We start from the raw sequence: 12779 nt of genomic DNA on the forward strand, positions 1-12779 counted from the left end.
CCCACGCTGATAAGGTGCGCAGTGACCAGGGACCCCATCAGGATGTCTCACATAAGTCAAGAATGCAGGGGAGCACCATCTGCCAATCCATTGAATTGCCATACTGGAGAGGCCTGAAGTGGCTGCGCTCAATCCCACCCCAATTCTAAAGAAATGTGTCCCGAAACCCTCTGCTTGATTCTTGGCCATGCAAAGTGCGCGACTGAGGATGGCATTAAACTATTTACTCAGTGGGAGCAAGCTGGCATGTATTAGGAACTGCCGTCCCTCCCCCCCCCCCCCCCCCCCCCCCCCCGATGGCCTAATGAAGCAGTAGCGAACAGTGTTCAACAAGGGGCATGTGGGGAGCCCCCACACTGCGGATAGCGTGATCACTGTGCCACACCCAGCCTGGTTCATCTTAGATTTCTTAATTCTCAATGTCAGCCGCTCAGAGGAAACAGACAAACGAGGCTAGAAGGCCAGAAGCATTGTGCACACAGCTTGCCGCAGCAACCAGATCACTCACTTGGAGTGTGCAAAGAAAGCAATGGAAAACACAGTGCTGAACAGGGCGAGCTCCAATGAGTCCAACACAACTGCTGGCAACGTGTATCATAACTGTAGGAGATGATCATGAAGTATCAGTCTGCGATCATCAGTGACTGCCAGTTTGGCTCTTGCCCAACCTGCAAGGACCCTCTTAACTGCAAAGTCAGCTAAAGGGTTAGGCTAGCCTTCCACTTTGTCAAAGAACGCAAAGCTTGCAAGGTTAGCCTGCACTATGCCCCTGGACGTTCCTTCCTTTCAAGCCTACGCCACATATTCCAGGATCCGAAGATGTGAGACACAGTCATGCAGTTGGTCCGGGGTGCCCAAACTGTGCAGCACAGCATTGTTGCCTCTCATGTAGGCAAGCCACATGGATGGTGTGACGGATTGGTGCAGCAAGTCGAGTGCATCATGGCTCCGATGATCCAGAGGTGCTTCGGCACAAGTATTCCTGACTCATCTGTGAGTGGGGCCAACCTCCAGAACTCTTCCCACTTGCAATAAGAAAGACAATCAGCAATCTTGTTGCGTTGGCCAGGGATGTGCTGAGCACACACTACAATCTTTAACTGCAGACACCACAAAATCATTACGCTCAATAATTCGGCAACAGGGGCACACTTAGCTGACTGGCAGTTAATGATGTGAACTACCGCAAAGTTGTTATACCAAGATATCCCACTTCGATTCACTAAACAATTTCCCCAAATGTGCAGGGCCACCACAATGGTAAAAAGCTCCAAGAAAGTGATATTTGTGGTGATGCCAGATCGGGCCCACTCCATTAACCACTCTGCTGCAACCATGATCCTTGGCAATATAAGCCAAACCAGACACCTGCCCCCCCCCCCCCCCCCCCAGGGCATCCAAGAACAATTGTAAATCCACACTCGAGTCAGGAGGGGGCAGCCATACCACAACACCATGGAATTTGGCCAGGAATTGCTCCCAAATCACCAGATCTTCCCATACTGAGTGCAAAATCCTTATTCTGTGATGCCTCCTCTTGACGATCACAGTGGCCATTACCATTCTGCGCAGGAACACATTCCCTATGGGAATGACCTGACCTGCAAATGCAAGACTCCCGATGGACTGAGAGCACACCAGAGTGATCTGCTGGCTCTGGATTGCACTGCATGCCATTTTGGAAGCTTGTCGGCAGGAAGTCTGGACACTATCAGCGTGGAGTCCAGCTCAATACTGAGAAACATTAAAACTGTGGTTAGCAGTTCCAATTTGTCGGCATCCAGAGGGACCCTGAGAGAGAAAACCAGCTTCTGAAAATCTTTGAACAGCTGGAAACATGCCCTAGCATTGTGGGGGCCCACAGATAAGTTGTCAAGATAGAGGACTATACATGTCAAACCCGAACACCTCAACAGCTCCCAGTGTAAGAAGGTGCTGAATGCCTCGAAATAAACACATGATATGGAACAGCCTATAGGCATGCACCTTATTGAAATAAAAGGCACCATTAAAAAAGATACTGAGCAAGGGAAAGTTATCGGGGTGCACAAGGAGGAGCTAGAAGGTGGACTCTGTTTCCATCTTAGCCATAAACGAGTCTACCCTGTCCTTCCTGAGCAGGTCCACTGTACAATCAAATGAAATATTCTGCACCGTTCATAGTTCCTGAGGGATAGCACCATTAACAAAACTGCCATCCGGGCAAGATAGATTGTGGATCAGCCTGGCTCCTTCTTTGGCACCACAGTGAGACAATCATGTCAGAAAAAGGAGGATGCGAGAACAGGCCTGCGATCCTCCCTAACGCCAGTTCTGAAACCAGCTTCTCCTTCACTATGGGGGCGAACTGAGTAGTGGAGGGTGCTTTTGCGCACGAAGTACGGACCCAAGTGCCTTGGTAGGGGATTCTGAAACCTTTGCTTAATCCTTCACATTAAAACAGCAGCAGTGCAATTGTTAGGGTAATGCCTCAACAGCGCTCCAACTCTGGCCATGAAACAGGGGATGGAGCCCTAGCTCCATCCCCTGTTTCTGCCACTGCCAAGGAACCTTGCACTTCCACAACCTCAATGACCGAGGTTATACAGTTGGCCTCACGTTCAGGCACCTGTGAAGCCTCTGATAAATCACTAGCGGGAACTGAAGAAGTCTCCCCCGATGAAGATGACGCAGTGGTTACCCGCTCTATGGTTAAAAGCGCCCGCTCTGGATTTGATAAGGCATTAGAGCAAGGTGCCAGCATAGCCGGAACTGGGGCAACTAGGCCCGTTGCATGCAGCACTGGTTGGCCAGCTGGACCTCCAGAGGGAAAACAATGGGTGGTACAGGCGCACCCGAGCCTTGCAGAGCGGGAGACCATGGTTCCCCAGAAGGCAGCTGGAGCCATGGGCTCTGCATAGTGTACCAGGAGCTAGGAGAGGCATGCCCCAACTTGCCAGTTCTGTGCTGGCATATTGGGGTAAAAACTGGGTGTGCTCCCGTAGCCTCAAGGTTGCCAACCGTGCTGCATGGGCTCGCCCGGCCTCCACATTGGGGGGCTGTCCTGTGGCCCAGGGGGATGGACAGCACCCTTGCTGAGCTCCCCCAGCTGGACCCCATCCTCCCCACAAACGTGCTCGAACTGCTGCGGTTAACTTGGGGGGTGCCCAGCCAACCGACTGGTGAGCTGGGTGCTGGAAACAGGGGCTGCCACCAGGGCCTGCAGAAAGCCACTCGATGTCCTGCCCTTGTCCCGCTCCCCCTACCAAGCTGACAAAATCTGACTGTGCCACACCTATGGCAGTTGCGGTAGTTTTATCTGCCTTGCCCTTTCCCCCTCTGCCTCCGTGCCCTCTCTGACACTCCAACCATCCTGAGGGTAGCATTGGCTGTGCACCCTCTGTTTCCGCAGGTGGTGGACCAATGCTGCTGGCCCCCCCTTGTTAGAGTGAGTGCCGTCCTCTAAAGGTAACCTCGCAAGATTTCCCTTATTCTCTGGGCATTATAAGGCGATCAGGCTGGGTAACGGAGAGGCTCCCCTGTATTCCAAACTTACCAGGCATGAAATGGAGCAGCGAGGCTGCAGTTACAGCACTGGGAGCGGGAGATGAAAGGGGAGAGCAATGTCAGCATCTCCAGGCTCAACCTCCCAGCGCTGCCGGAACCGCCCGCAGGCCTGCCCCTTAGATTAAAATCCCCTGATGGACTTCCTCCGAAGTGCTGGGTCCACCCCAGGCTATCTCCCCACTTCTGGGTCTCTCCCCCCCGGCGTCATTGGTCCATGCCACCATGAGGTGATGACATCTCCGAGCAATGGCATGCACCAACGACCTGTCACAACATGGCACCGCAATCAGCACCACAGCAAGAGCCGTGCCAGCAATGACCGCGGGTAATTGCTTCGCCCGCTCCCACCTCCCACTGAGCTACAGATGCGGCACTAGGTTAACAGCGGCGCCCACACACCTGTGCAACACCGCATCCAAAGCAGCTTCAAAAATCTCAAGAGGAAAGGAGAACATGATATTTTAAATATATTTGTTTATTATATTCAAAAATTAATGAACTGAACCATGACATTGGATTCACGACTCATTATGGTAGCTTTTAAACCCACTCACTCACATCTGTTGAGATTTTAAATTGTTTAACCTGCAACAATTAAGCTTCTGCTAATATTTGATATTCCAAAGTCCTCTCCAGTGTGTTCCTCTTATACTATTTATTTTATGTACTCACATTTTATACTGTTTTTTATAATTATGGCTCATAATATATGCTTATTTTTCAGCCTGCAGACACATCTGCTGAAGAGACTTATGTAATCTCAAATTACTATATTGATATAACAAATGATTACACAGTCAACGATTGCAGAAATTCTTGATTTTTTTTTTAGACACTTTAATTTATTCAACTACATCCTTACTTTCTTATCTGTCACTTACATAAGAACTGTGTCTATTCTTAATTGCTGTAACTCAGCCCATCTACAAAAATATCTTATAGTTAATGCTTTACATTTCCATGTAAGAAAGCTGCGTTTTTTTCTGGAAGCCCAAGTGTGAAGCTCTGACGCTTGCTGTGCACCCTGCAGCCTATTTTTCCACCTGCTGCTTTTGGGATTTGATTTTCCAAGCCTTCTGGTTTCTTGTGCTGAGTTCAAGGAGCAGTGTCCCTATCGGAGCTAACAGGAGAACCTGCATTTTCCTTAACCATATTGCTTATGTCCATCCCCTTATTACTCTGACCTATCACACCCAGCCCAGGCAGTCATAAGCTCTTTAAGTGATTTTAGGTAGAAAGGAGGAATATGTCTTACTATCCGACTGAAAGCAAGGAGAATTTTAGGGGAGACACCCTTGAATAATACTGTGTCCCAATATGAGAGTCATTCTCCTAACTACATCCCAACAAGAAATGGAAGGGGTCAATAGTTTAACTAGTCATGAGTAGTTTATAACTGTCAGTTAAGATATGTGCACGTGTTTCTTATTTATAGAGTATTTCCTGCTTTAAAGAAGCCAGTCAGCATTTCTTTTTTATTTTTGTAACTTCAATCCACAGTATCTAGTTTTAAGGCTGGGTATGAATGTGATAAGAGTTCACTTGAAAGCTGCAAAAATATTACCGCTGGTACATAAGAAGCAGATTCATTTACAGGCAAATAATTAAAAACAAGTCCTGCAAAACTGAATATTTTGTACATGCAATGGCTTTGCATTTTTATCAGAGGTTGGTGCAAAAAGTTTGAGTTTTCAGCTTTATGCAGTAAAAAAGATTGAACAAAATAGTCTCCAATCCTTCAGCATGAATGATTTTGAAATGACACAATTTTGCCCCAGTCATAAATCTAAGTTGTACTTTGTTACTTTTGCCAACTCCTTCAATCTAGCCCATAATGTGTGCTTCTTATCAACCTGGAACACAGAAACATGAACTGAAGAAAGGATCATAAAATATGGTTTTATATTTTAAAAAGCATTTATGCGTCAGCATTTAGTATTCCTTCACTCAGGCCTCACAAACAGGCCGATACAGTAAACTTTGCGGGAGAGCAGGTGAGTGCCCGCTCTCCCGGCACACGCACTCCTGTGCCACTCTCCTGTGCGCGCGATTCACTAAAACAAAATATTTAAATTAGGGTCCGTGGCAAAAAGAGGCGCTAGGGCCACTAGCGCATCCCTAGTGCCTCTTTTTGGACAGAAGCGGTGGCTGTCGGCGAGTTTGACAGCCGACGCTCAATTTTGCTGGCATCTGTTCTCAAATCCGCTGACAGCCATGGGTTCGGAAACCGGACGCCAGCAAAATTGAGCATCCAGTTTTCAACCCGCGGGCCGATTTTTAAATTTTTTTTTATTTTTGATTATTTTTAACTTTTGGGACCTCCGACTTAATATCGCCATGATATTAAGTCGGAGGGTGCACAGAAAAGCAGTTTTTACTGCTTTTCTGTGCACTTTCCCGGTGCCAGCAGAAATTAACACCTACCTTTAGGTAGGCACTAAGGGGTAGATTTTCAGACGAGCGCGAATAGCCTACTTTTGCTTGCGCTCCAGGCGCAAACAAAAGTACGCTGGATTTTAGTAGATACGCGCGGAGCCGCGCGTATCCACTAAAATCCTGGATCGGCGCGCGCAAGGCTATCGATTTTGTATAGCCTGCGCGCGCCGAGCCGCGCTGCCTCCCCCCGTTCCCTCCAAGGCCGCTCCGAAATCGGAGCGGCCTTGGAGGGAACTTTCCTTTGCCCTCCCCTCACCTTCCCCTCCCTTCCCCTACCTAACCCACCCGCCCGGCCCTGTCTACACCCCCCCCTTACCTTTGTCGGGGGATTTACGCCTCCCGGAGGGAGACGTAAATCCCCGCGCGCCAGCGGGCCTGCTGCGCGCCGGGCCGCGACCTGGGGGCGGGTACGGAGGGCGCGGCCACGCCCCCGGGCCGTAGCCACGCCCCGTACCCGCCCCCAAAACGCTGCCGACACGCCCCCGGAACGCCGCGACGACCGGGCCCGCCCCCCGACATGCCCCCCTCCGAGAACCCCGGGACTTACGCGAGTCCCGGGGCTCTGCGCGCGCCGGGAGGCCTATGTAAAATAGGCTTCCCGGCGCGCAGGGCCCTGCTCGCCTAAATCCGCCCGGTTTTGGGCGGATTTAGGCGAGCAGGGCTCTGAAAATCTACCCCTAATTTCTGAAAGTAAAATGTGCGGTTTGGCTGCACGTTTTACTTAGTGAATCGTGTGGGAATAACTAATAGGGCCATCAACATGCATTTGCATGTTGTGGTCGCTATTAGTTTCGGGGAGGTTGGGCGCGCGTTTTCGACGTGCTATTACCCCTTAGGGGTAGATTTTAAAAGAAGCGCGATCAGCCTACTTTTGCTTGCGCATCAGACTCAAGCAAAAGTACGCTGGATTTTAGTAGATACGCGCGGAGCCGCGCGTATCCACTAAAATCCTGGATCGGCGCGCGCAAGGCTATCGATTTTGTATAGCCTGCGCGCGCCGAGCCGCGCTGCCTCCCCCCGTTCCCTCCAAGGCCGCTCCGAAATCGGAGCGGCCTCGGAGGGAACTTTCCTTTGCCCTCCCCTCACCTTACCCTCCCTTCCCCTACCTAACCCACCCACCCGGCCCTGTCTACACCCCCCCCTTACCTTTGTCGGGGGATTTACGCCTCCCGGAGGGAGACGTAAATCCCCGCGCGCCAGCGGGCCTGCTGCGCGCCGGGCCGCGACCTGGGGGCGGGTACGGAGGGCGCGGCCACGCCCCCGGGCCGTAGCCACGCCCCGTACCCGCCCCCAAAACGCTGCCGACACACCCCCGCAACGCCGCGCGCTCCGGCCCCGCCCCCCGACACGCCCCCCTCCGAGAACCCCGGGACGTACGCGAGTCCCGGGGCTCTGCGCGCGCCGGGAGGCCTATGTAAAATAGGCTTCCCGGCGCGCAGGGCCCTGCTCGCGTAAATCCGCCCGGTTTTGGGCGGATTTACGCGAGCAGGGCTCTGAAAATCCGCCCCTTACTGAATAAGGGGTAAAGCTAGTGTGTCGAAAATGCGCATCCAAAAGCGGGTTAACAGGCTGATACAGGCGGGTTAACAGGCTGATACAGTACAGTGCGCTCCAACGGAGCGCACTGTACTGTATCAGCCTGAAAGTAAGATATATCTGCAGACACGGGAAGGATAGGTGGAGCTGCTGGATTAATACTATTGTCAGTGAACTACATACCTGGATTGCTCGCTTGAGTTCTTCCCTAACCAGCTTCTCTGGCAGCCGGGCAGTGATGTTGATTATTTTGTAGGTCAGTATGAATTTTTTCCATTGTGCCCCTACTTTGAATGCCATTCGCTGTTCATGCTTTCCACACCGAGGCAGTTTCAGGGCATCAATGGTCTCTTGGTCCAACTTTCCTGAAAAGAAACATGCATCTCAACCTTAAATCGGAAATGGAATGAAAGCGCCAAGGGTGATTAGGAGGAGACCATTCTAAAATGGTTTAGACTGATTCTTTAAATCCAGCCAAGCTGCTTCATTTCTACCTTAGCATGAGTTTCCAGTCCACAACCTGAACTAATTGCATGAGGATGACATTCTGGGCTTTGGAAAAGTACTGCTGAAGACTGGAAGTGTGGGTTAGGGGGCGGTGTTGATGGTACAGTATGCATAATAAAATGGAAGGAGAAGTGTGTGTAAAATAGAAAAGCCCAAATGTTCCACATTGTCTTGATGGTACCAAGTATTTGGTTCCTTGTCTGTTATAGGACAGGTGCCTATGTAGATTGACCAATTAGATGTTACAGCATGTGAGATCATGAACAGAGAAAGAATGATCATGAACTTTGGTCCTTATTAAAGGAACCAGCTTGAAAAATGATCAAAGGTAGGTAACATGTCCATTGCAGAGGCATCTGGTCTTCCCTAGATTGCAAAACAGGCTGTGGGTGCTGAGCCTTCTGGGTCCATTCCCTCCCCTCCCTACCAGCTTTCTGCAGAGGGATGAGGGCTCTGTTGCTTTAGTACCTAATCCCCGTGATGAACTTTTCCTGTGCTGGAATAAGAGATTAATCTGGGGCTGGAGGAGTGGGAGCGGACCTTGGGTTATTTAAGCTATCACTTATCCTCTTCCATTATTTTGCATATGACTGCACTTCTCACCCATCAGCATGGCAAAAACATATATGCTGGATTGGAGGGTAACCAGATGGGGTGATGAGTGGCTATATTTGTAGTATAAGGGGGCAGTGACCCACAGCAATAAATTAAAAGGTAATTTGGGGCAAGGATGCCTACAAGAAAGTGATCAGTTTTCCTGCCTCCGTTATCAAGAGATGTTTTAAGTACAGGGGGAGGGAACTGGCCATTTATCAGCCTGTATGGCCAAGGATAGATGCCCTCCACATGCTATGAATTATCTATACATTGGGGAGATTGCACATCCATGCTCTTTTTACAAACTGGGTGTGGTCTCAGAAGGGAATTTGGCAATAAGATCATACTGCAAGACAACAAGTGGGAGGACTTGGCTTGGGTGGCCATGGTAGCTCTTAGGATAATGATTGATCATATTACACAGTAGTGATGGTGGGGCTTGGCTTGTCTGACTGTTCTCTGGAGAATGATGAATGGGAATGATTTGTACAGCTAACCTCAAGTTAATCAATATTAGAGGACTCCTCTTAGTGGCCAAAAAAGGCCTTAATCTAATCCTACAACCTACCAAAACAGTATCTAAGCTAGAAGTAGGCTTGTTTAAATCCACTTCTCTCCAAATCCTCTTCACTTACACTCCGCCGGGTTTGCTAGATGCTGATGCCTCACCTTTAATAGAAACCATAGCCAAATACCTAATTCTGGATTCCCCAGCCATAATCTTAGGGGACTTCAATCTTCATATAGATTCAATCCCACTTTCTTCCAACTGTGAAGCATTCTTAACCACCCTTACGGCCATGCGATTCAAGTAACTTATCAACGAGCCCACGCATAAAGCCGGACATACGCTAGACCTTATATTCATTAATTCCAGCTTCACACAGCATTTACCCCCTGCATGCCTCCCAGTTCCATGGTCTGGCCATTCTGTTGTCACCTCCACCATCAAGATGATAGGGAGATCCTCCTCGCTACCCTCCCACATTACACTGCACTACAGGAAATCCTGCACCTCAGAAGTCCTCAGCAACTCTCTAGTTAAAGAACTTACCAACCTTGATTTATCAAATCCTAACTCAGCCCTTCTCTCTTGGCACAACATCACGGAGGCTGTAGCCAACACCCTATGCCCTCCCTTGACAAAGAAAATCAACCATTCTCAGAAAAACAAACAACCATGGTTCACAAAAGAGCTACTCTCATTAAAACAAGACCTCAGACAGAAAGAAAAGAAATGGTGGAAGACCCCCAACCCTTGCTCGCTAGCCAAATATAAAACTGTTCTCCATTATTACAGAAATGCTACACTACAAATAAAAAGGGATTTTTATGGCCTCAGAATCCACGATCTGGTATTCGACGTGAAGGCCCTCTTTTCCTATGTAAAGGAACTCACCAAATCCGCCACCCCACCCATTCCAGATGACCAAGCGCAATTGAAAGCTAATGATCTGGCTCTCTTCTTCCAGAACAAAATTTCCAACATTCTAACCAGACTACCAACCAGCCCTAACATGCCACCCAGTTCCTTATCATCCTTTTCAAATTTGGAAGCATCATGGGAATCCTTCGAACCCACTTCCAAAATGGAGATCAAAACCATTTTAAAGAGAATGAAACCTTCAACACACCCACTCGATCAAATTCCGTCCAAACCTCTACTGCTAGTGCCGGACTCTATCTCCAAATATCTAGCCGACATTATTAACTGTTCACTCTCACAAGGTATTTACCCAGATACTCTCAAACTGGTCTCTATCAAACCCATACTCAAGAAACCGAACCTGGACCCTGGTGACCCCAACAATTTCCGCCCTATTTCCAACCTGCTGTTCATAGCCAAGATAATGGAAAAAGTGGTCAACAACCAACTATCAGAGTATCTCGAAGAAAATAATCTTCTCCATGCATCATAATACGGATTCCGTAAATCACATAGCACTGAAACTCTCCTTATCTCCCTCACAGACTACATCAGCATGGGCCTTGAAAAGAGCATTCCTTCTTGTTAGTGCTCCTCGATATTTCCGCTGCATTCGATACAGTTAACCATTCCATCCTATTAAATCGCCTATCAGACATAGGGTTAACAGGATCGGCACTCAGATGGTTTGTCTCATTTCTCAGCAACAGAGGCTATAAAGTCAAACTAAATAATAAGGAATCTCCACGCATTAACTCTCCATTTGGAGTTCCCCAGAGCTCTTCTCTATCTCCCACCTTTTCAATATCTACCTCCTTCCCTTCTGCCAACTGCTCACGACCATAAATCTAAAATACTACATATATGCGGACGATGTACAAATCCTGATCCCAGTAACGGAATCCCTGGAAAAAGCACTCAAGCAATGGGACATCTGTCTGCAAAGGATTAACCTCCTCCTGACCAGCCTCAACCTGGTGCTGAATGCAGCCAAGACGGAACTCCTTCTTATCACCCCTGAAGAAGGTGACCACCACCAGAAGTCGCAAACCAACACTCACACTCATAATCACACAAGCAAGAGACCTGGGAGTCATAATCCATAGTCATCTGAGTTTAAAGAAGTTCATAAACCATACTATGAAGGATTGCTTCTATAAACTACAGGTGCTGAAAAGACTCAAGCCTCTACTATACCACTACGACTTTAGAACTGTTTTACAGGCCATTTTTTTCTCTAAGCTAGATTACTGTAATGCTATCCTTCTAGGTCTCCCAGCATCTACCACAAAACCACTGCAGATGCTCCAAAATGCAGCGGCGAGAATTCTGATGAAAACCAATCGGATAGATCACATTACGCCTATTTTCAAGGATTTACATTGGCTCCCAGTTAGCTTTAGAATCCTTTACAAATCTCTCACTATTATTCACAAAAGCATCCACCACCAGGTCCCTCTCGATCTTCAGTTTCCACTGAAACTACACATCTCAACAAGACCCATCAGGGTAGCTTATAAGGGATTGCTACAAGCTCCCCCAAACAAAGCAGTCCACCGATCAACCATCAGACTACGGGCCTTCTCTACAGCTGGCCCTTCAATCTGGAATGCCATACCCCGGACCTCAGACAGGAATCTTGTCTTCTGACCTTCAAAAAAAACTTAAGACTTGGTTGTTTAGACAAGCCTTCCCCTAATCAAGTTTAGCACTGCCATAGCATTGCCTTGTCATAGATCAGATGTAGGACGCTCTAGTACCTACCATCTTTATAGTTTAATCAGTTTTGTTTGAGCTCCTCCCCGCTGCTTTTCCATCCTCCCAGTTTCATGCCCTTGTTTCATTGTAACTTTCTTGCTCCTTCTAGTTATGGTTATCGTTTTTTGTTAATGCCTCTGTTCCCTGTAAACCGATTTGATTTGTATCATGATAGCTGTGCTTCTGGCTTGTGTGTAGCCGCAGGAGAGGGGAAAATGACTTAAGATACACCTGACATCTAAAGTAATATCGAAAAGTGCTTTAACAGCATGGAATAAGATATATAAATCCCCCCATATATATATATATATATATATATATATATATATATATATATGTCCTTCAACTTCAAGTTCTATAATACAACCAGCTCATTTAACTGTTCGTTGTAAATATTTAAAATGCTATTAACCTTTTCTTTTTCCTTCCTCTCCCAGTTTAAGCATCCCTGTTTTTTGTAACTGCTTTCTTCCGCACTACAGTTCCAGTTTGTTTTTTCTTTCTATGCACCACTGTTTTAATGTAAACCAGCATGATGTGATTTTATCATGAATGCCGGTATATAAAAACCTTAAATAAATAAATGAAAGTCAGTATAGAAAAGCTTTAAATAAATAAATATTTTGTAAGATAAAGTGTGATTTTCTCAAGTGTTGCTGTGTGCTCATAAGAACATAAGAAATTGTCATATTGGGTCAGACCAAGGGTCCATCAAGTCCAGCATCCTGTTTCCAACAATGGTCAATCTAGGCTACAAGAACCTGGCAAGTACCCGAAAGCTAAGTATATCATACGCTACTGATGCTAGTAATAGCAGTGGCTATTTTCTAAGTCAGCTTGATTAATACCAGGTAATGGACTTCTCCTCCAAGAACTGATCCAAACCTTTTTTAAACCCAGCTACACTAACCGCACCAACCACATCCCCTGGCAACAAATTCCAGAGTTTAATTGTGCGTTGAGTGAAAAATTG

The 12779-nt window shown here is 47.6% G+C and overlaps 1 protein-coding gene across 2 annotated transcripts in view; it reads right to left on the reverse strand.

Moving 5' to 3' along the window:
• The window catches only part of LOC115090108 (matrix metalloproteinase-18-like), a 75259-nt gene that overhangs the window by 26836 nt on the left and 35644 nt on the right, over window positions 1–12779 (reverse strand). Inside the window, exon 3 of one of the 2 annotated variants that reach the window (XM_029598813.1) lies at window positions 7702–7883. The exons of the other annotated variant lie outside the window; for it this stretch is intronic. Within the exon in view, the coding sequence (XP_029454673.1) occupies window positions 7702–7883 (182 nt within the window). The remainder of the gene's footprint in view (window positions 1–7701; window positions 7884–12779) is intronic. 2 annotated transcript variants of the gene reach the window in all.

Source organism: Rhinatrema bivittatum, chromosome 4 (genome assembly GCF_901001135.1).
Source record: "Rhinatrema bivittatum chromosome 4, aRhiBiv1.1, whole genome shotgun sequence".
In the NCBI taxonomy this organism is placed as follows: Eukaryota; Metazoa; Chordata; class Amphibia; order Gymnophiona; family Rhinatrematidae; genus Rhinatrema; species Rhinatrema bivittatum.